Source organism: Aphanomyces invadans (genome assembly GCF_000520115.1).
Source record: "Aphanomyces invadans strain NJM9701 unplaced genomic scaffold supercont1.9, whole genome shotgun sequence".
In the NCBI taxonomy this organism is placed as follows: Eukaryota; Oomycota; class Saprolegniomycetes; order Saprolegniales; family Verrucalvaceae; genus Aphanomyces; species Aphanomyces invadans.
In genome coordinates, this window is record NW_008580154.1 from 1,204,938 (window position 1) to 1,226,603 (window position 21,666).

Consider the following 21,666-nt stretch of genomic DNA (forward strand, 5'->3'; position numbering starts at 1 on the left):
AGGGGCAAGGAGCCATGGTTGTTGACCAGTGGATGCAGTACCGCCGCAACGAATGCACTAGAGATTGCATGTGAAATCATAGAGGCGGTGGGCACGACCCCAGCTCCAGGTGCCCTCCGACCCCCCCCCCCATGCAGACAGATGTCGAGTGCATCTCTGCTAGAAGTCGTGATGGCCACGTTTGCAAGGCAAGGCGAGGATGCAGTCGCGCTGTACTGAAGCCAGAGCTGAGCGGAGGTGCATTGGGAACAACAGGCACACTCACGAGCGATTCCACTCCCACGCGATGGGATCCCTAAATCCTCTCACGAATCACAAAGTTGGGGGAATTTCTTTTCCAAACTGAAGCCTTTGCATGCGTGACGCCGACCAAAAATAGCCCGCGCCCGACGTCAACAACTTTCAATCAAGTGAGTCGCGCGATCGACGAGTCGGTCGATGGTGGAAATGCCACCAACCACGACCCACGCGGTGGCGTTTACTTGCGTACGTACATGCGCTGCCATCCTCAGCTGGCTAACGCTATCGTAGGCATCCAAGGCATCGCAACGGCAAATGCTGCGACGCGAGCGCAGCAACGGACGCACAACGTCAACAGACGAGTCCGTGAATGAATCCACGAACCCATTCGATTGCATGTAGGTATTTGTGACTCGTCGCCACCATCCCGTGACACGATCGATGTAGCAAGCAAATCCTGCCTGCTGCTCTCGACCCGTACGAACAGAAGCGCGTATTTGCGTCGCGAATGGCGCGAACAGCTCAGCGGAATCGATCGCATCATCGCGATGAGAGGCGGCCGTACGGGGTCCAGTGCGTCGACAACAATGTTCCCCTGGCCATCTACGACGTCGACCACGGCGACAAAACGGTCTTCTCGATCGCGATGACCAGCAGTCCCTCCTGACGTCGATTGTTCACGGTCTAGACTTTGTCTACAGCAGTTGAGACGTCCACCGTAGCGTATTCGGCTGCATTCAAGTAGGGTTGCTTGGCGAGAGAGGCTGGACCTTCCCACTTGCATGGCCAGGTCCAGGACGAATCGGTTCGCAAGCACACCAGCGTACAAGCTCGGATCGTTTGCCAGTGTCGTCAAGGAGCCGTATGCGTACGTCGTCGTTCGTGGTGCTGGCCTTCTTGTCCCGTTCCATTTGAACCTGTCGAGACTGCCGCATGCATCCGCGGCGGACACAGACGAACGTTGTTTGTTTAGCAACCCTGAAGACATGGGTCCTGGCACATATCGTCTGCGCATGCACACGCTTCGAATCAAAGACATCCAAGGCGAGAACTATACGTATGCCAGCCACACGGCGCGATTTGACACACCCCGCTTGGTTTGTGCACCGAATCTACATCTCGATTGAAGGCATGACCTGTTGGCGTTTAGCAGTACATGGAGTCGTCGCCGATCAAGAAATCCGAGGCCTCTACCCTCGGGAAACCCGCCGGATGCGCTGCGACCATGTCGCAGACGCCGCGATTCCGCTCAGACACGGCCTTTCCAGGTAAGAGATCCCCACGAGCGACGCATAATGTACGCGGTGTAGAGAACTATGCGTCGTCAAAAACCCAGCGCATATTTTATCCGCCCGACGTCGTCTACGAGAAACCATCCATCTTGCGGGTACGAGTGACGACGGCGCATGCACCAGACGCCACGACGGGTGATGTAGAACACCATTCAAGAATCGGTGGCGACGTCCACTATTAAGTATGGTGCCATGTCGTCCAATGCAGACCGGTTGATGTCGGTAAGGACTTCAATCGACAACGTCGACGGACTTGACGTGCTTGCAGACTGCCGCCATGGTACACAACATTCCAGGGGCTCCGAAACTCCATGCTGCGACGACAGAAGCCCTCGGACCTGGCTCATACAAGAACTCGACACAATTCGCGCGCAAGGAAGCGACCAAATTGAACGGGTTCACGTCACTCTTGCCGTCCGAGGTACGACGTTCCCCTGACACCAAGGAATGCAATGCACAGAGAGGCACTGTTGGCACACAGCATACGAAGGACCGCTTCGGTATGAAGCTCAACAAGAACACAGGCTTTGTTGAGGCCAGGTTCCGAAGGTTCTGCACAGGATAGCGGCGCGCCCGTCATCGCCCAATTTCGGCGGGAGGATTCCTTTGGAACAACTTTATGAACGGATAAAACGTGGTTTAACGTCTCTTCTAGTAAATGTCATGAACATATTTCGTTCGAAAAACGACGACAATATTGTCCTACGCCACGTCGAGTTTAACGCAGGTTAAACGTGGCCAAAACCGCCACGGCATCCAGTGCAAAAGTTGCAGGAAAAGGCGGCGGCGTGGACGCGATCTTCGGGATGGACTTGGCGGAAGCAGGCGGGGGTGAGATGCGATCGTGCGCAATGCAAGCATGTCGGCGAAGTTGATGTATTGTTGACGTAGATGGAATTGATTTTGACTACCTCATGGCGCTGATTCGCAATGCTACTGGACCGTACGACAAGGACAGCCACGTTGACCCAGAGACACCGTTGCCGCCACAACGTAATGATGTGGCTCATTAGTGTAAACTTACAAGTCTTGTAGCCCAAGCCCCGATGGGGATTTCGCTTGACCCTCGGTTTGATTGTGAAGATGACGACGACGACGACAACTATGACGAGAGCGATTCATGCGAAGAAGGCGAGATCGATTTCCACCCAAGCGACGGAATGCAAGGGCAGATGCCCATTTGGGCGCTTTCCGATTGTCCTGACACGCCACATCTATCTCTGCGCGAGGCAAATCGTGAAGACGGAAGCGTCGATGTAACCCCGGCCATCAACATCACACAAGCACCGTTCTTTCTCCACCCGCTCTCCCCCGATTGTTTGTCTCCTCAAACCCAGTTTAACCGCATTCTTGGCCCTGGAGCTCCCGTCAGCTCTTTTGAGCCGCGTCCTCCTGCACGTCGGCGGCATTCTTTCACTGCAAAGAGCCGGCCAGTTCCCGCGCTGCCGCTTGTGCGTCGCATAGGCCATCACGTCCCACCGACGAGCAACAACGTTCATGCTGCGATCTTCTCCGACGAATCAGACGACGAAAACGATATGCACAACACGACTCTGTCGTCTATTTCATCCGACCTGAACTTTCACGACCTCGACGGTGACGGCCATACTGACCAGATCGAGGACGAACCCCCGTCCAGTGGCCAACAAACGACGATCCCTCAGCTCCTCTTACCACACCTGGTAGCCCTGGGCTTTGATGCGTCGATCACGCTGTCCGCACTGCAAACCAGTTACGGGCACTACCAAACGCAGAGTCGGGACAACAACCGATCGGATGGCGAGAACCTGGATGAGCACGTGCTTCTCTTTGCCGAGTTGGTCAAATGCGTCGTGGACCGGCACCATGGGACCGCACCCGTCGACAATCAAGGGGTGGCCGAGCCCGAGTCTCGCGCGTCGCTTCCGACCACCCACACCACGCTTCACAAGCTCCAACACATCATGCAACCCATCCAGCCGGACACTACGTTTCCGTGGCCAGTATTTGACATGGTGCGAGTTGCGAGATTTTTGTCGAGTGCCGTGGTGATTGTTGCTCTCTGTGCAGGCGCAGTACGAATTTGGAACGTCCCGCCCAGGGACGAGCTTTGGATGCGTTGTGGTTGTAGTAAACCTTCCAAAGGTCGACAAGGACATGGTTGTCGACGCCATCCACCAGTTGCTGCTCGTTCATTTGTTTGCGATGGTGTCGATCCCGCTGCAAGTGATTTTGCCACTCGGGCCGAACGGAATGACCATGAAAGGGTGCGTTGACTTGTTGGTTTGCCTTGCAGACAACGACGTGTGTATGTCGTGTGGTTGTAGGCATGGATTCGTCGAGTTTCAGAACCGCCAACAAGCCACGCTGGCCGCGAGGACGCTGGACGGCTTCCGATGGAGTCTCACGGAGCCACCAATTCGATCGATGCTGTTTCGAGAGTACCATGGAAGCACAAGCAATGTCAAGGACGGCCAGGATGACACGAACGACATGACGTTGCACGCAATGGACTTGATCAGCGAAGCCGACGACGATGGCGACGATGGCGCTGGCCCTGACAACCAGCATCATCACACGCACCATTTGACCCAGCGAAACGAACAACTCGAGTACTTGATCCACTACGTCGAGCAAGACCGCGACGCGATTCTGGTACGCGCCCCACTTGGTGGGAACGAAAATTCACATTTGACGTGAATTATTAGCTCGAGAACGAAGACCTCAAGTGCATGTTGGACAAGTATCGCATGCGGGAACACGAGCAGGAAGAGGCGCTGCACAGTTTAACTGGGCTGCGGAAGCGCATTCAAGTCAACGAACTCAAATATCGCGAGCATGTCAGGCGGATGCGTGAAAATGAACGCGTGATCGAGTCGCTGCAGCGCCGCATGAATGAACTCACGGGGTCTGTCGTCCGAGTTGCAAACGGGATTCTCATGGCGCGATGATATAGCAATACACAGGCACTGCACGCCCTCAGCGTGCCGGAACTGCGCGACTTGGAGGATGCCCTCGACACGGCTCTGTACAAGGCACGGGCCGTCAAGGTGTGTAGAAATGTTGAATCGTCCAAGCGCTCCCTTGGCTGAGTGTTTCGTTAGGAACAAAAGATCGTTGAGCAGCGCCAGGCGCTAGACAGACAGGTCGAAGTGCAGCAGGAACTCAAGCTGTGTGTGATATGCCTCGCCGCCGAGAAAACGATCCTGTGCTTGCCTTGCCGCCACGTGTGTATGTGCGAGCCATGCTCCACCCACTCGGAAGTGACGCGGTGCCCGATCTGCCGCCTCGATATTGCCGAGCGCATGGTGATTTTTGCCTAACGTCGATACCCGAAGCATCCTGCCCACCCGTCCACCTCTCGAGCATCGACATTCAAAAAGGTATATAAATTACACCGACCACTGGCGTTGTCGACGCGTGCAAGTCTTCCGTCGAAGAAGGTGCTCTCGACAGCGCCACGCGATCGACTTGACAGGACGTGGTCTACACAATGCGTTGGTTGGGCATGGCAGCGCACTTCCGACGGTGCGCGGCCATCTCTCGGAGCGTCTTAAAAGCAAAAACGGCTAATTTTCCACACGTGGTTGTTGGCACGGTGTTTTCGCGGCCGAGGCGGCGCCAGGTTGACTGGCTTGACAGATACGTCGTCGGCAAAGGAACTCTCGTCACTCATCGACGTGGCAACGGACGACTCGGACGAGTCATCGACTGCGTGGCGATGGTTCTTGGCAGCAGCCGACGACGACGAGCTGCATGTAAAAAACTTAAACAGGCGCAACATCAGCGAGTCCTGATGGACGACTTGAGCTTGTTGCGTCTTGATCTTTGCTTCCAGCAGTTGCAGCCGCGCGTTGCGCTCGGCCAGTGCCGTCGCCGTGGATGCCACGAGACGTTGCAATTGCTTCTTTTCCAGTTCCACCGCGTCGAGCTTCATCGATAAGTCCGCCACCTTTGCATGCAGCGCCAAGTTGGCTGCCGTCAGCTCCTCGTGACCTTGTTCCAGTCGATGCAGATGCACGCGGTTGAACTCGCGGTTGAATATAGACATAACCCGTGCGCCGAAGATCGCCTTGCGCCAGAGGTTCTTGGCCCGGCGCTTCCGGACGAGTTGTAGAAGGCGGCGCTTGGCTAACACAATGCGAGCCTACAAGGAAGCATGAGATAATGGAGTACTGGAATCGCAACACAGTACTTGAGTTTGCAGGAGCAGCTGGGCGCGCTTGACTCGGACTTGTTGGTACAGCCAGAGAAAGCCACGTTTGACGAGGAAAGCCACGCATGCCTTGCGACACAGCTTCTGTACGTACATGGCACGCTGCAACGGCCCAAGCCACGTGAGGAGCCACTTTTGGCCACGCGGAACGACTGGTTTCGCCAGCAAGTTGTTGAGCAACTCGATCTTTTCGTCGGGTTTACCAGCAAACGACTTCATCACTTGGAGTTTCTTGGCCCACTTCGCCAGCATCGCGGCAACGCGGGCTTGCGCGGCAAGCGACTTGCGTTCTTGACGAGCTTTGTACTGGCGCCACCAACACTGAATCGTCATGGACGAACGGCGGTAGCGGCACTCGACAAACACCTTTTCCCACATCTTGTACACCATGACCTTGGTCACGGCCGACAGCCATCGCCGCTTGACGAGGTAGTTGACGAGCATCTTGGGGACGTGCGCCTCCATCTTGTTGACGTTTAGGAGTTTGTCGAGCAAGTCGATCTTTCCAGTGCGGAAGAAGAGGCGCGTATCACCCAACCGATACGCGTCGGAAGGAAAGGCCAGCGCCGCACAGATCGCTTGCGTGAAGAGCCGTTCGTTGCAATTGAATTTCTCGTACGTTTCCTGGCCGACAAGCGGCAAGTACGTGTCGACGACTTCGGCGTACAAAATCCGTGTCGGGAGGCCCACGCGAAGGACAGAGCACGCTTGCACAGTGCCAGAGCATCGGAGTTGGTCCACGACGCTGGCTCGGTCAAACACACCCACCTCCATCTCGGCGTTGGGTTTGATGCATCGGATAAAGTTACATCGCGTGCCTTCCAGTTCGCTCGCGAGCCCGCGCATCTGCACCGAGAACATGTGCGTCACACTTCCGCCCTTTTGGCTGGTGGGCGGCGACGAGTTTGCCGACGCCGACGAGAGGAGCGGTTGGGCTTGCAGCACCGACGACTTGGAGATCGCCATGAGTTCCTCGAATTGCGCCGAAATAATGTTGTTGTTCTTGTCGATAAACGACTCGATATGGTACTTGACCATGCCGGCGTAGTGCACGATGCAAAACATCTCGTGCGCTTCCTTTGGATGCGGCGTGGGAAAGCTGTGGTGTCATCATCGTGAAAAAAAAGAAGTCCACAGGTCGTGAGCGAGACGTACCAAGGATGGCGCTTGAATAGCGTGTGTAAACGTTCGTTGAGTTTGCGGTCGGACGGCCCAGGCAGTCGGGAAATCGCATCGATGGTCGAAAACACACCTACAATTCGTTCGGGTATCCTGAGCAAACATCCACGGCCGCGACGATTCATCATGCAAACGTACCACCCGACCGCGACGCAATGAGGTTCAAGCACTCTTGGTTGTCCACGTACGAGATGAGTTCGCTCGTGTCATTCAGGCGTTCTGCGAGCAGCCTACGATGTCATCAGCGAGACGCTCCAGGCCATCCATCTACGACATCGATGCACGTACTTGACCGACGTGTCTCCACCAGTTGCCTTGGGCTGGTCGATCCCGCATTTGTGCAGTGGGAATGGAAACGCGAGCGACACGTTGTTCGGGACGTGGATGTGCTCCGATTTGTACAATTCTTGCTCGGCTTGAAAGATGCACGTGTTGAAAATGCTCTGGAGGGTTTCGTTGGCGTAGTTGATCAAGAGCTGCTCGAACGAGTTGCGGTTCCGCGGCTCAAAATCTTCAAATCCAAAGATGTCGAGCACGCCAATGTACGGCAGCACGTCACGCAACGCTTCGTTGTATTCGAGTGCACTTGCGCAGCGGCGCATGAGCCATGTAAACACGTGCTCGTACACGGTTTTGGCGATCGTGTCACGCGAGTACGTGGCCTGGCGGATGTCTTTCTTGAGGTAGTAAATCGAATTGCGGCGACTCGACCCGGGTGTCGACCGCGTGATTCGCTTGTTCAGCATCGCGCACGACAGAAGGTCCTTCTGCATTCCCAACAACGACGATGCAATCTCGAGCGCTTCTTGGCCATTGGGGCCGATGCACGCGGTCGTACCCTCCTCCGTTTCTTCTTCGTCAAAGCTGACGTTCCCAAGATGGAGCACCCCCGCGACAAGGCGAAACAAGTCAAGCTGCATTGTCGCATCAATCCCAACAAGCTGGAGGGCGTCGACCAACTTGTGGAAGTTGGTGCCGTCGTCAAGGATTTCGCTGGCCGTGCACCCCGATCGATTCAAGTAGTAGAATGACGAGATCATGAGCTCGGGGTCGAGCGACGCCGTCAAGTGCAGTTGATCGAGCAAGTCCACACGACCGGAACGAAGCAGCTCGTAGAAAATATGAAAATTGCGCTCGCCCGTCGGCGGGTGGACCAGACGCGACTTCTCCAGGAGGTACGTGTCGATGGATGCTCCTGTTAGCTCATGATGGCGCGACGAAAACTGAAGCCGCATGTACTTGCCAAACCGACTCGAGTTGTGGTTGCGATGTGTCTTCGCATTCCCGAACGACTCCAAGATCGGGATTGTCTCCATTAAACGCTCGCCAAGTGTGACCGCCGAGTTGGACGTGAGCATACACGATATGTCCCGGCTCGAAAACGATGAAAGCACGCGCGCTTGGCGAAGCGACACGCGCTTGTGCTGCTTTGTTGTGACCTCGGGTTCGTCGCTGCAATCATCTCCGCTCTGCCGATGCTGGCGGTTGCTAGACATGGCGCGCACCGTCAGAAAGTCCAAGATGATCTTGGACGTTTCTGTCTTCCCGGACCCACTCTCCCCGCTAATGATAATCGATTGGTTCTGCATGACGGGGCGGACAGTGGCCAACTGACGGTAAGCGCTCTATGCCCATCACGACGTCATGAAGGGTAACAAGGATAGTCACAACAGCTATACCTCGGCAACGTGGTATGGGTGCGGTGGGCATCTGTCCAGCGACTGACCGATATATGAGTTCTTGTCAGGCTCTTCCAGGTATCGAAGGGGGTTGATCGCAATCAAAACGTTCGCCATGAACGTGTATGGGCGTTGGTTGGAGAGCACGGACCGATCCTGCAGGTTCTTGACCAGAGCGGCTTCATGCAGGTGATGGAGCGACGTCATGTCGGCGCACGTGCTGAATCACGATTACATCAGCACCAGGTAGTATACCCTTCAAACGATGGCAGGATATACCTAAATAACGGGTTGGACGGAAACAGCGGCGCCACGGTCACGTTGACGAGCTCCTTTTGCACGGGCCGTTGTACATCACCCGAGTCTTCGTCCACGAGCTCGAAGGTCGCAGTGGTGGTGTCGTCGTCATATGCAGTCACTTTTCCCAGCACCCATCCATTGCTTCCAACCTGCTTCCAGTACAGGTCGCCCACACGGATCTTCGCTGGCTGCTCGGTCATTGCGGCGGCGGTCCCAGATTCCAAGTGCGTCGGCGTCGGCTCTTCCGTTACAATCAATCGATTCAGTGTGGGAGAATTCTCGCGCCGGATTGCTCGCATTTTATTTCGAACAATTACCAATATTAAAATACTGAGTTTTATTCTTCATTTGGTATTCGTATTGGTGCACCAGTAAAGTGCAATTGAATCCCATGAAAATTGTACTTACTGGCCTCCGTTGCTGGTCCTTTTTTGAGATACAATATTATCCATGTGAAAATTTGGAGAAGGATGTAAAATCCAGTCCAATTGTTATATTTCAGGCGCATTCATCCTATTTCAACTGATATATGACCCAATTGAGCCTAGATGCTATTTTTTACGTGGAGTTTAATTGTCAATAACTTTGCCGGTCGCAATCGTCCGCACACTGATTGGCTGGAAGTGGGACACTGGTTGGCGCGGGGATATCGCGCCGCTTCTCCGCCGCCGGACGGCGCCGTTGAGAATTCTCAGTGTGACTCTGGATGGATTGGGTTGGTCAACGAATGCAGACGTCCCACCACGCGTACGGACCGTCCCGGATGGCCTGTTTAACAACATAACGGAGGCATGCCACGAGACGTGATGGCCTGTTGAGATTTCATGCTCAAGGGGCATGCCGGATCAATTGGTACGACCGATTTGCAGTTCGAAACGAAATGATCCAGTGAGGCTCGAGCGCGCACGTCTGCCGTGAGAAGAGCACGAATGCGCTGCAGCGACGAAAAAGAAGTCAACATATGATCGGAAGGATTATATACACCCACACGTGTATCGCAAACGGACTCTGGGGCCGCGATTCTCCATGCCAAATACAAGCAAGAGGTTAGCAATAGGTCTCACTCTTTCGGACCATCGCATTGCATCCATGATACACAGAGAGCTCCGAGAGATATCAAGGACTACGTATTATTTGAGATTAAACGCAAAGATTTGCAAAGGCATTGGTCACCTAAGGCTTGGCAGTAAAGTCCACGGGTAACAGCTCGACGTAGTTGGGGTTGAATCGGCAGGCTTTGATGGGTGGACAAGGCGTGGGGCAGTCCAGGACAACGTCGAAGCATTCTTCGTACACTTGGCATAGGCTGCACGCATCGTCAACATCGGTCTCTGCCACAACAAGCATGGCCAACATCGCCAACATGACTACCACAAGCTTCGCCATCGATGCAAGGCGCTGCATTTCCTTTAGTGAAGAGGAACTCTTGGTTGAAAAGCAGAAGGGTGACCAATCACAATGCAATGTAACTGTCATGGAGAATGAAACGGCTAGATATAATCGTGCAAGGCTATAATAAATATTGAACACAATATAAATGAGGAATGCTTTATCAACAATTCTTGTGAAATTATTTGAATCATTTTCTGTATTCAACGATAATTATCATATGGATTATCATGGCTCTTCAAATTCAATGGTGCACATCAACTAACCCATCGGATAGATGAATGCACTTTAGAAAAAATATACCCTCCGTTGCAGAAATGGGAAATATACAAATTTTTTTCGATTTTGAGCCATCATACCACATGAGCGAAGGGATGGAAACGGCTTCAGTGACATCGCTGCTGGCAGTGGACGCGTCGATGCTAGTGGACATCAAGAAGGAATTGGAAGAGATTCACATCATGATGGATGCGTCCCCGCTGCATGTAGTTCGTCCTGGAAGTCCTCCGTCGGCACCGACGCCGGTAAAGTCCCCGTCCAACAACGTATCCATTCGCAAGCGGTTCAAGACAGCGGTCCGTCAGCTCGTTTTCATGGAAAAGGCTAAAGACAAGATGCAAGAAGCATACGAGAACGAAAGCATGTGCCGGTTGCGAAATATGCCGTCCCTTTCGCTTCTTTGTGCAGTGCCGTTGTTTCAGTCGTTGGACAGCACTGCCCTGATGGACTTGAACGCACATGTTCAAGTCACATCGCATGCTGCCAACAGCACGATCTTTGCTAAGGGGTTGGAGTCTTCAGTCTACATTATTAGATGCGGCACGGCATGGGTGAAAGCTCCAGGGAAGGAGAGGTCTTGCGGCGAGTTCCATCACGATGATGTCATGTGCGACAGCGGAGACATCATCGATCCCGTCGAGTTTCTCAGCAAAAACGATCAATACAAGTGCGTCGCTGTCGGACCAGTCGAAGCATTGGCCATCCCTCGCGAGGTACGCAAGCCGATCCGTCCCCGTGGATTCACAGGTTGTCAGGTGGTGCTCAAGTACAACGACAAGCTTCCAACGTTGTCGACTTCGCTGCACAGCGTTCGCTACACGAACAAGGCCGTAAGAGTGCAATTTTTCTGTCTTACGTATGACTTGCTCGCCAGAGCGAGAGTTTTCGAAAGTGGGCGAGTCACACGGCTGGCTTATTGCGCCACGAGGCCCGCGACATTTCGATGAACGAACCGACGATCCCAACCAGCCCGAGCGTCGTGTCGCCGCAGTCGTTCATTCGCGAAATTTTGCTCTCGATATCACCTGAACTTGACCTTGACCACTGCATTCAATGCATGGCGCGGCTCTTCGCTCGAGTCTTGCATGCCAGCACCATTCGTCTCTTCCTGCTAAGTCCACGAGGCACGCACTTCATCACCAAGGTAGCACCCATCTCATCGATCCAAGCGTGACGTTCGAAACTAGTTTGCGACAGACACGGGCCCAGGGGTCCAAGTGCCAACTTCCCTGGGAATCCCAGGTTTGGTTTATCGCCATCAGCTGCCGGTGCAAGTGACCGTCGCGACCGCCGACGTCACCACGATGCCCCAAGTTGACTGGGTGGCTTACAGAAAACATAAATCCATCTTGGCTGTGCCAGTCTTCCAGGCCAAGACGACCGACGTCGTCCTGGCCGTGTGGGAAGTCATCAGCGACTCGATCAAGTACTCAAGTCATGAGAAGAACTTGCTCGAGCTCGCAGCGACTTTCATGCAGCCATACTTGTCGCAGTGCGACCGGCCTACTCACCGCTTGGGGTCCGTCTCGCAAGTACGGAGGCATGTTGTTTTGGCACAGTGGTGTCTCATGGTATGTGGAGGTGGAGACGCCGTCGCGATTGCGGACGCGCATTCTACGGCTCGCGACAAAGGCATCAAGCATTCAGCTCACTGTCGGACTGTACCACGGCCACGAGCTGCTTGTGCCAGAGGTGATGCTCGAGTCGACGAGAGGCACGGCACTGAGTGGCACGGGCGTGAAAGAGTTTGAATTCGACGGCGACATCTCGTTTCAGTGCTCCGTGCAAAGCCTGCCCCGTGCTGTGCACGTGCTGTGGCGTGTCCAGACGGTGGCGAAGCAATCCAAGCTGTTGGCCCATGCTGCGTTGCTGCTCTTCTCGTACGACCATTTTCTCCGCACGGGCACGGTGTCGCTGAGGTTGACCCACGCGTCCGACGGCGAGTTGCTCCCGATTGGGTTTGAAGAATGCATACTTCCGTCGACGCATCGACAAGGTAGGCGCGTCTCTTTGGCTCGCCTTCGTCGATGACGGAATGCGACAACAGACAATTACATCGTGGTCGATTTTCCCAAGTACCAGTACCCGCTGACGTACCGCAGCAACGATATCGCGGCCAACGCGTCGTTGGTGGCGCCATCCCCGAGTCTGACCGACAGCGCAGCACCATCCCCCGTTTTGGTCGCGTTCATGAAGGACCCCATGCGGCCACTGACGAAAGAGCACAAGGAATACTTGTGGACTAGTAGACATACCTTGACAGCTATCCCCGCCGCGCTCATGCCGTTCTTGCTCTCGGTGGACTGGGCCAACCGCGTCCACGTTACGGAAGCGTACACGTACATGTATCGATGGTCCGCGCCGACATATCTCCAGGTGCATTTTAGTAGATCTCGAGACCCGGTGAAACCCTTGATACGCCACGTGTAGGCGCTCCAGTTGCTCAGTCGCAAGTTTCCGGACCCGTTTGTTCGGGCCTACGCCGTGCGATGCTTGGATTCGTTACCAGACTACCGCTTGCGCCTGTACCTGCTGCAACTTGTACAGGCGCTCAAGTACGAGCCGCACCACGACTCGGCGCTCATGCGATTCCTCTTTGTCCGCGCGGTCAAGTCTCCCAGCGAGGTCGGGTACGCACTCTTTTGGCTCCTCCAAGCCGAACTGCATCTTCCCAATGTCCACGGTACCATTCCGTTGAAATTCAAAGTCTTGATCCATGCTTGGTTGCTAGAACGATTTCAACTGCTCAGCACGCAGTACCTGTGTCATTGCAGCACCTACCGGTTGGAGCTGTACCAGTCTGCATACATGATGCGACTCTTGGAGGGCATTGCGACCCAAGTGAAACAGCAGCAGTCCAAGGCAGCGTGTGATGCGACGCTGCGCCAGCAACTCGGCGCGGCCACCGTGCCAGAATGCTTTCAGGTTCGCCTAGACCTGGGCAGTGCGCTTCCTTCGGTGTTTGACTGGTGTTGTAGCTACCGCTGCATCCGAACGTGTTTTACACATCATTTGTACCAGACCAGTGCCGTGTGATGGACTCGGCCAAGAAGCCGCTCTTCTTGTGCCTCACTCCCATGAAGCAACAGGCGCCGTCATCGTCGATGCTCCACAGCACCATCTTCAAGTGCGGCGACGATCTCCGCCAAGACCAACTCACACTCCAGCTCCTTCGCGTCATGGACGATTTGTGGAAGTCGGCAGCGCTCGACTTAAAAGTGTTGCCATACGCGTGTGTGTCGACAGGCCACAACATCGGGTTCATCCAAGTCGTGCATCAGGCGTCGACGCTTGCGAGTATTTGCTGGGAGCGCCATCGCCATCAAAAGAGCCGACGAATGCGAAAGGCGGCCGCGGTCAAAACGGCCATGTGGGGCAAAAATGTTTTGGCCGAGTGGCTTGCTGAAAAGACCACCGACTCGAACGAGGACGTGACCGCCATGTTTGTCTTGTCTTGCGCTGGGTACTGCGTTGCCACGTACGTCCTCGGAATCGGTGATCGACACAACGACAACTTGATGCTGACCGAATCGGGCCGCTTCCTCCACATCGATTTCGGTCACTTTCTCGGCCACTTCAAGACGTGCTTGGGTTACAAACGAGAGCGCGCGCCGTTCGTTCTCACTCCCGCCATGGTCCATGCCATGGGTGACCAGTTCGACATGTTCCGAGCCAAGTGCGTCCTGGCATTTGCCGTCCTACGCGCGAATGCGTCGCTCCTGATCACCCTGCTCGAGCTTGCACTCAGCTCCGGCATCCCGGAACTCACTCCAGACACGATTCCATGGCTCTCGACGTCCCTCATGCTCGATCTCACCGACGACGAAGCAACGGCGAAACTTGAAGCACTCATCGACCAAGCCTTATGCACCGTCACCACGCGGATCAACCATGCCACCCATATCCTAGCGCACTAGTTTTCATACGCACGAATTCGATCCTTGTGCTCCTTCCATGACTCTATCGTGCGGCAAGCAGACACATCAGTGCCGGTGCGACGAGTGCCCGGCGACCGCTGGCGCAATGTATCTTTACATGTCATCGATGTCGATCGCGTTGGAATCAATGGGAGCCGTCGACGGGGCTGCACGGTCCCCTCGCGCCTCATCAGCGTCGACTTCATCGAGGTCGATTTCGTTCGGGTCCACTGGGATGTCCGTGGCCACGTGCTGGACGACGTACGGCGTCGTGACGACATGAGGAAGCTTGAGAAAGTTGAGCAGCGCGTCCGTTTGGGGATTGCCTCCGTTCGTGTGAATCGTCTGCACAAATGGATGCACCCATCCGGGAAATTCTCCAGGCAGGCGGGCTTCGATCCACGAAATGTCATCCTGCGTGACCTCCATGTCTTCTTCGGGCACGCGCGATCTCAAGCGATCTGCCGATGCAAGATGGTGCGTAGCGCGAAGCACTGCGAGCCAAGGCAGATCTACTTGGAGCGTCACGGTGGGAGCTTCAGTGGGGGCGGGGATGTCGACCACTTGGAGGAAGTCGCGATTCGGAAGACATTTGTCAAGCGCCAGGAACTTGGTCGTGTTAGTGCTTGGGAGATGGGGCACGATCGCCGCGAACTTGACGTGCATGTGACCGGAGAACCAGTATCTCGGCTGAATTGTGTGGAGGAGGTACTCGTTTGGGGGGGATCCGAACGCTCCGCGAGAGATCTCATCGCGCAGGAAGGGTTTGCGACGTAGCAAAAGATCTGTGCGACCATATCGTTCGATGCCTCGCGGCCAGTCGTGCGAGAGGAAGATATCGATGGGCGTTGAAGACGAGGCTGCTTTGAGGTGGGCAAGTTGATACACTTGGAACTCCCGCACGTGGTAGATACTGCGCATGGTACTGTCGTCGTACGGATATCGCTCAAAGTGGCCATGGGTGTAGTCATGTGGCTTGTAGATGCCCGAGATCCCTGCGATGCGCAGTCCATTCACATTCACTACACCCGCGCACCCCAGGTAAAAGATGTTGGGAGCAACATAACCGCCATAGTAGAGATCCTGGAGGTAGTTGGATGCTTCATGGTTGCCGCCAATGAAAATTGTGAGCACGGGCGCGACCTTGGTACCTGTGTAGTAGTGGTGGAAGGCACCGAGCGCGCGGTACTTGGGTGGGCAAGCCATGCACTCGACGTCAGCTTGGTCACGGAAGCTTTGAAAGTCACCACAGCATAGCAGGAGCTGCACGGGGTTCGCTGCATCTAGCGAGTTGATGTGCTCGATTGTGGCGTACATGGCATCGAGCTCGCCATGGCTGCAGCCCACCACCGCTATGCGCATCTTCCGTTGACGTCTAGCGAAGTAGGAAAAGGTCCAATGGACCAATTAAAAGCGTGTATTTTCTTTGTACCCAATCAAATAGATTAGTTCTCTATTTTAGCCAATGAAATGGAACATGTGGGTGTTTTCTCATTTTCCTTCGATCTCGAAGTTCGAAGATCTGTACCCACCGACACCGACGATGATGGGGCAGCACCCGATGCAAGTGGCGCAACAGCAGCAGCTTCATGGCTATGACTACCATTATAGTGACGCTGGGCTCATGCCTTCATCCATTTTCGGTGCAGCAGGCGAAGAATGGGCTGAAATCGTGCGTGTGTCGGCGTCCGCGATGCCAACGAGTGAAACTGTGACTGCCGGCGCAGTCGCGTTTGATCGATGCCACGAGATGCTGTGGGTCGGCTGCTCTGATGTACGTTTTCTTCGTGACCACGAACGGCACTGGTGGTCCTGACTGTCGTGGTGTCGAAAGGGCCGACTCACGTCGTATTTGCTCCCGACCCTGGACAAGTACACGAGTGTGACGTCGAACCCCGGGTCCATCAAACAGCTCGTGCCGACCTACGGGTACTTCCTCTCGTGGTCTTCCAGGCTTTATGGCGTGCATTAGTGGCGTCGTGGCGATATCTGACCACGCGGCCACGATTCGATCGCGGGGATGTGTGCAAACTCACGCGATTGTTGTCGACGGGGCACGGCAGATCACGTGCGGCAGCTTGAACATCCACGACCCGATCAAACCATCTGACGTGTTGCTCGTTGGCACGGACGCAGGGCTGTTGTCGGCGTACGACTTGCACGGATACCATCCGCTCCAGCCGATGTGGTTCTTGGACCTGCATGTGTCGACGGCGGCGCTCGCGTCCAGCGACGACTCTCCGCTCATTTGTGCAGGCAGCTCGCAGGGTCGTCTCGACTTCTTCGACGGTGACCATCGATCGCATCGTGTCGCTGCGTCGATCCCGCTGGCGCACTCGGGCAGCATCGTCACCATCGACGTGATGGACAACTACGTCCTGACCTGCGGCATCTCGTCTCGCAGCATCAACCCGTACGACAAGTACGCGCCCGTGAAGGTAGACTGGAAGCGCGATCTGGCTGTTGCAACTCTGAACGTGGCGGCAGATATACCCCGACCCGCTCGTCAAGCTGTTTGACGTGCGCACGATGTCGCTCGTGAGTTCGATTCCGTTCCCATCGTCCACCGGCCTCCCGCCTATCTTTGTCAAGTTCCACATGTCGGAGAACGCATTCTACGCAGCCGACGCGGGCGGGGACCTCGTCCTTTTCGATATGGTCGATCCTATGCAGTACTCGCTCGTTGGCCACCTCCACCCGTCCGTCACAGCATTCGACGCATCTTTGTCTGGAGAGCTCATTGCCACCGGCAGCAGGGACGGCACCGTCGTGATGTACGATTCTGGTCTGTCAACGTCGCCACGGGCTCTCTTGGACGAGCCGGAGGACCCGCTGGAATTCCCGCGACCCGCTTCTCGCCCGCCGTTGACGCTGTCGCCGCTAGAGCCAGCGCCAGCGTCGCGGTATGTGTTTCGGCCGTCCGTGGACGAATTTGGCCAAGAGATCACGCCACTCTCGGCGTGGCTTCCATCGACAAACGTCGACAACACGTTCAAGCTCAACATGACGCTGGTCGTGGCGCCGAAACCCACCAAGGTGTTGCATCCCGAGTTTGAGAAAAAAGTGCAGCAAAAACACACAATCGTACGAGTGTATGTGTATTCTACGACGAGTCATCGCGCGGGATGGTAGGGCTTTACGTCGCACCGAGGCTACGATCGCAACTCGTTTGTGTTTGGCAAAGGCCGCGCGACTGCGCTGGCCACGGTGGACCCACGTAGTGCCGAGACAACTCCTCGGCGTCGAGACTCGGTGTCGCGATCGATCGGATCGGCCAAGTCGTTTGACGAAGCGGATCCGTTGTGGCATGTTCCTCCGAGGTGGGTCGTGTGCGCGGAACGGGCACGAGGAGGTCGTGTGCCGACAGACTGACGCGACCGTGGGCTAGCTACAAGTACACGGAGATCAACATGAGCAAGCACAGCATGGACGGGTTCGTCTTCGACTTTTCCAAGCACAACCAGAGCTCGACGCACGTCGGATTTGAAAACGCGCTCCCATACGCCTACATGAACGCGGCGCTCCAGCTCTTGTACGCCACGCCCGGCGTGCGGACTCTAGTCCTCGCGCATCTCTGCGACGACGCCAGCTGCGTTCGATGCGAGCTCGGGTTTCTTTTCCACATGATGGCGCAGACGACGTCGCTCGCGTTGCAAAAGAACCGGAGCGTTCAAATCACAAATTTCCTCTCGGCGCTGCATCAAGTAACGTGGGCACCGCCGTGGGCCGATCATGGTTCAGAGTGGAGGAAGATATAACTCGTGTCTCCTGGGTAGATTCACGGCGTGGCGGCCGCGGGCCTCTTCGACAAGACGCTCTCGATCCTCGTTCGTGTCGACAGGTTCTTTGCATTACTGTGCCGCTACCTTGACCTTGTTTCACCGACGCTGCACCACGTGGTGCTACCGCCGCTGCCAGACGACGATCTCACGTTCGAGTCGCTCGTGGCCAAACATGTATCCCCCGATCTCCCACTTGGCGGCGAGTTCGTCGCGGTCTCTTGCGACCCCGCGTCGTGGCTTTTAAACGACGACATCAAAGAACGCTGGGCCACACCGGGATGGGTCCCCGTGACGCTGACGCTACCTACAGGCGAAACCTACACGCTCATCGGGGTCATCTCGGCCGTCGTGCGCAATGTCGTCAAGTCGCACTTGATATCGGGGCCAAATGCCCATTTGGTCACGCATGTTGTGGGGCCGGATGGTCTGTGGATGCTGCTAAATGACTTTACCGTGTCCGAGTCGTCCGTCGACGACGCAATCAACTTTTCGCCGCCGTGGAAATATCCCAGTGTGCTGCTTTACCGTCGCGAGGGCAGTCCGGTCGTTCTCGACACGACCGCACCACCCGCGCCAATTCCATCCACGATATTCGATGCCGCTCCGTTGAATCCGACCGTCGCGCGGCCTCGCATGTCGACGGTCACCCTCCCGAAGAAGGGTGACCGCGTCGCGATCGATACGGAATTTGTCATTGTCGAAATGGAGGAAGCGACGTTGCAAACGGACGGCACACGTAAGCTCCCGACACTTGACGCTCGCCATGTTTCACTCGTATCGGTAGGAGTTGTCATCAAGGAAAGCCGCCAGTCGCTCGCCCGCGTGTCTGTCATCCACGGGGAAACCGATGCCGTCCTTGTCGACGATTACATTCTCCCGAACGAACCCGTTCGCGAAGACGAACCCACGAGCGAGCTTCTCACAATGGATCGTTTGCTAGGTTGTCGACTACTTGACGCGATTCAGCGGGCTCACCGGCGAAGATTTGGACCCGGCGCGAAGCCGCCATCCCGTCGTGTCGCTCAAGACGGCGTACATGAAGCTGCGATACCTCGTCGACGCGGGGTGTTTGTTTGTTGGGCATGGTCTGCATAAAGACTTTCGCATCGTCAACATCTTTGTGCCGCCCAACCAGGTTCTGTGGCCGCCGCGGTTCGTTTACTTTCTCAACAAGGGTTTTTGTGCGCAGATCATCGACACGGTCGAGCTGTACCAGCAGCCCAACATGCGCAAGATTGCGCTCCGATTCCTCTGCGCGTACCTCTTGAAGGCCGAGATTCAGCTGGACACACACGACTCGATCGAAGATGCCCGCGCCGCCCTCCGCTTGCACAACAAATACTTGGAGCTCGTCGCGACCAACGAGTTTGACAAAACCCTCGTCGAGATCTACTCGGCCGGCCGCCATTGCCGATGGAAAATCGCCGACTTGGAATAAAGCAAACCGTACAATCGAACGCATCTCGTGTCGACTGTCTTTTCTTGATGAGATTTGAATGAATCCTGGACCGGTGGGTCAAAAGAGTGGCTTGGGCCGGCTGACCACGGACATGTCGACCGTGTCGTGGAGTTTGTGGTATTCCCCAATGAGCCACCGAGCGTTCTCGAGCGCTTCGTCGAAAAGCGACGCGTCCATGTAGTCGAGATAGTGGTGGACATGGGCTTTTCGCTTGAACAGTTTTTGGAACCGCATCTGCATGCGCTCAAATGTGTCGCTAGAAAGGAAGTTGGGGATATGCACACACGCGCACAACATGCAGAACGCACACGATGCAGCTATTGTTGGAAAGGGTGAGAAGCGACACGGGGTGGCCGAGAGCGGGGACGGAGCACAGCCCGACCTTGAAGCCATCGACATTCCACGGAATCATGCGAAGCTCGGACTGGATCCGCTGGATGTTGGCTTGGATATCCGACACTTGGACATTGCCGCGGAGCAAGAGGCCGCACGCGAGCATGGTTCCGCCTTTTGGGTTGGTTTTGATCAGTTGGTAGTCTCTAATGGATGTGCGAGCGGTGGACGCGATGAATTACTAGCGACGGCGGCACCTTTGAAAAGCATCGACGAACATTTGATTCACCCGTCGTGGCAGCTTGTCTGGCCAGAGTGGCGCGACGCTGGACAAGAGGTAGTGCAGTTTTGGAAACGGGACCAAGTTGGTCGTGATCTCGTTCAAGTCGACGTTGAGGGATCCGTCGAAGCGCATGCTGCTCGTGAGGTGGGTCAGGGTCCGCGCCACGATGGCGTTCATCTTGTCGAACGCAGTCTCTTTCGGGGCGGACTGCGGAGGTTGCTTCTACAAGCAATCTCCTTTTCATTTCGCTCACGACGGATCGTTGTGGCAATTATCTACCTCGAGCATGTCGTAAAGCGCTTCGTTTTCAATGGGCAAGACGCAATCTGCGTGGTCCGTCAGCTCCCGCAGCGCCAGCATGCTACAATCATGGAGAATAGTTAATCGCATGGAGGTTGGGATTGCGTACCTGTTGTAGGGAGACGTGATAACGTCGTCGTCCGCCGATGGGAAGATAGCTTGAACAATTCAAGGCTATGAAGGCGAAGAGATATGTGGAGGTTGTACCTGTTGTAAATCGAAAGGCGTCGGGGTAGTGGTCCTCCAGTAGCCCCAGGATGTACGTGCCAAGCCCGGACCCGGTCCCGCCACCCATCGAATGCAAGACAAAGAATGACTGCAGCGAATCTGTCCACAGTGATTGAAGTCATGGGTACGTTGGGCAATAGTGGGTAACGATTGCTCACCACAGAGCTCTGTGGCGTGTCGAAGCTTTTCCAATAGTTGTTCCTTGTACTGAGGGCCGTACATGGCATGTCCGTGAGCTAAAATCGTCTTGAGTTCCTTTGCGAGAGATTGCAGTCACGCACCCCAATTATTTCCCGAGCCCGACACATCTGTGACAAATTGGGAGCTGTCAAACAATTCGCCAAGAGGGCCCTTCAATGTCTCGCTGACTGGACCCTCTTCCATGTCAACGAGGATAGCACGGGCGCGTAGTGACGCAATGGCCTCGTGAACTGGCAACTCGTGTCCTTGTTTGTCGACATTGCGAAAGAACGTGCTCATACTCTCGTCAAACGTCGCATCCTTTGCGTGCTACATGGAGAAGGCATTCAACACGTTGCATGCATGCGATCGCATGTACATGGGCATGTTCGTCCAACGCCATCTTCCAGAACTGGCGGCCAATTTGGTTCCCGCATTGCCCAACTTGGATCGTGATCAATTCGCGCGGCATGGGATAGGATGTACGGATAATGTTGGATCATTATCCGACATTCAAATTCGTTCGAGATTACTTGGAAGTTTTCCACGAAGAACAATGTACGAACAGTTACTACGTAGTTGTAGTACTCTTCGCATTTTCCTCTATAGCCAATCATCGAGAGTCTCCGTA

The 21,666-nt window shown here is 55.3% G+C and overlaps 6 protein-coding genes across 8 annotated transcripts; 3 read left to right on the forward strand and 3 right to left on the reverse strand.

The window, feature by feature from the left end:
• Nucleotides 1-438: 438 nt before the first annotated feature.
• On the forward strand, nt 439-5,097 carry H310_05532 (hypothetical protein; the record flags this gene model as incomplete). The annotated part of the gene is made up of 19 exons (XM_008870268.1): nt 439-486; nt 532-638; nt 688-871; nt 929-981; nt 1,031-1,108; nt 1,214-1,337; nt 1,394-1,508; nt 1,551-1,627; nt 1,677-1,754; nt 1,801-1,953; nt 2,014-2,072; nt 2,260-2,363; nt 2,424-2,525; nt 2,568-3,526; nt 3,582-3,778; nt 3,839-4,166; nt 4,220-4,419; nt 4,468-4,561; nt 4,616-5,097. 19 exons carry the CDS (start codon nt 439-441, stop codon nt 4,832-4,834), a joined length of 3,279 nt encoding a protein of 1,092 aa, XP_008868490.1. The 3' UTR covers nt 4,835-5,097.
• On the reverse strand, nt 4,880-9,139 carry H310_05533 (hypothetical protein). The gene is made up of 7 exons (XM_008870269.1): nt 8,865-9,139; nt 8,586-8,805; nt 7,195-8,531; nt 7,045-7,136; nt 6,883-6,979; nt 5,707-6,826; nt 4,880-5,658 (listed from the first exon to the last, which is right to left on the reverse strand). The coding sequence occupies exons 1-7, from the start codon at nt 9,083-9,085 to the stop codon at nt 5,065-5,067; spliced, it is 3,681 nt and encodes a 1,226-aa protein (XP_008868491.1). The 5' UTR covers nt 9,086-9,139; the 3' UTR covers nt 4,880-5,064.
• A 1,484-nt stretch (nt 9,140-10,623) lies between these two features.
• H310_05534 (hypothetical protein) lies at nt 10,624-14,947 on the forward strand. Its single transcript, XM_008870270.1, has 9 exons — nt 10,624-11,266; nt 11,309-11,383; nt 11,428-11,697; nt 11,741-12,085; nt 12,135-12,549; nt 12,601-12,929; nt 12,984-13,236; nt 13,285-13,478; nt 13,532-14,947. Exons 1-9 carry the CDS (start codon nt 10,637-10,639, stop codon nt 14,468-14,470), a joined length of 3,450 nt encoding a protein of 1,149 aa, XP_008868492.1. The 5' UTR covers nt 10,624-10,636; the 3' UTR covers nt 14,471-14,947.
• H310_05535 (hypothetical protein) lies at nt 14,404-15,854 on the reverse strand. Its single transcript, XM_008870271.1, has one exon. It carries the CDS (start codon nt 15,830-15,832, stop codon nt 14,585-14,587), a length of 1,248 nt encoding a protein of 415 aa, XP_008868493.1. The 5' UTR covers nt 15,833-15,854; the 3' UTR covers nt 14,404-14,584.
• A 124-nt stretch (nt 15,855-15,978) lies between these two features.
• On the forward strand, nt 15,979-19,742 carry H310_05536 (hypothetical protein). Of its 3 annotated transcripts, XM_008870272.1 has the most exons (10): nt 15,979-16,244; nt 16,305-16,399; nt 16,443-16,908; nt 16,958-17,554; nt 17,603-17,790; nt 17,859-18,174; nt 18,247-18,988; nt 19,037-19,140; nt 19,193-19,387; nt 19,442-19,742. In XM_008870272.1, exons 1-10 carry the CDS (start codon nt 16,014-16,016, stop codon nt 19,688-19,690), a joined length of 3,183 nt encoding a protein of 1,060 aa, XP_008868494.1. In that variant the 5' UTR covers nt 15,979-16,013; the 3' UTR covers nt 19,691-19,742. The 3 variants fall into 3 exon arrangements, with proteins under 3 accessions (XP_008868494.1, XP_008868496.1, XP_008868495.1); XM_008870274.1 differs by having other exon boundaries at nt 16,443-17,554; XM_008870273.1 differs by having other exon boundaries at nt 19,037-19,387.
• Nucleotides 19,377-21,510, reverse strand: H310_05537 (hypothetical protein). Its single transcript, XM_008870275.1, has 9 exons — nt 21,415-21,510; nt 21,137-21,365; nt 21,014-21,091; nt 20,835-20,954; nt 20,737-20,785; nt 20,607-20,688; nt 20,302-20,549; nt 20,020-20,250; nt 19,377-19,967 (listed from the first exon to the last, which is right to left on the reverse strand). The coding sequence occupies exons 1-9, from the start codon at nt 21,505-21,507 to the stop codon at nt 19,769-19,771; spliced, it is 1,329 nt and encodes a 442-aa protein (XP_008868497.1). The 5' UTR covers nt 21,508-21,510; the 3' UTR covers nt 19,377-19,768.
• Nucleotides 21,511-21,666: the final 156 nt, after the last annotated feature.

Bases quoted from the DNA above. Each gene is read 5' to 3' on its own strand.
- H310_05533 (XM_008870269.1), bottom strand. From the start codon at position 9,085: ATGACCGAGCAGCCAGCGAAGATCCGTGTGGGCGACCTGTACTGGAAG. The intron at 8,806-8,864 runs GTATATCCTGCC...ATCGTGATTCAG, and splicing joins CCGTCCAACCCGTTATTTAG to CACGTGCGCCGACATGACGT. The intron at 5,659-5,706 runs GTACTGTGTTGC...GCTTCCTTGTAG, and splicing joins AGCTGCTCCTGCAAACTCAA to GCTCGCATTGTGTTAGCCAA.
- H310_05534 (XM_008870270.1), top strand. From the start codon at position 10,637: ATGAGCGAAGGGATGGAAACGGCTTCAGTGACATCGCTGCTGGCAGTG. The intron at 11,698-11,740 runs GTAGCACCCATC...GTTCGAAACTAG, and splicing joins GCACGCACTTCATCACCAAG to TTTGCGACAGACACGGGCCC. The intron at 12,550-12,600 runs GTAGGCGCGTCT...ATGCGACAACAG, and splicing joins TCCGTCGACGCATCGACAAG to ACAATTACATCGTGGTCGAT.
- H310_05535 (XM_008870271.1), bottom strand. From the start codon at position 15,832: ATGCGCATAGCGGTGGTGGGCTGCAGCCATGGCGAGCTCGATGCCATG.
- H310_05536 (XM_008870272.1), top strand. From the start codon at position 16,014: ATGATGGGGCAGCACCCGATGCAAGTGGCGCAACAGCAGCAGCTTCAT. The intron at 18,175-18,246 runs GTAACGTGGGCA...TCTCCTGGGTAG, and splicing joins TCCTCTCGGCGCTGCATCAA to ATTCACGGCGTGGCGGCCGC. The intron at 18,989-19,036 runs GTAAGCTCCCGA...TCGTATCGGTAG, and splicing joins GTTGCAAACGGACGGCACAC to GAGTTGTCATCAAGGAAAGC.
- H310_05537 (XM_008870275.1), bottom strand. From the start codon at position 21,507: ATGCCGCGCGAATTGATCACGATCCAAGTTGGGCAATGCGGGAACCAA. The intron at 20,689-20,736 runs GTACGCAATCCC...CCATGATTGTAG, and splicing joins ATCACGTCTCCCTACAACAG to CATGCTGGCGCTGCGGGAGC. The intron at 20,251-20,301 runs GTGCCGCCGTCG...CACATCCATTAG, and splicing joins TTCGTCGATGCTTTTCAAAG to AGACTACCAACTGATCAAAA.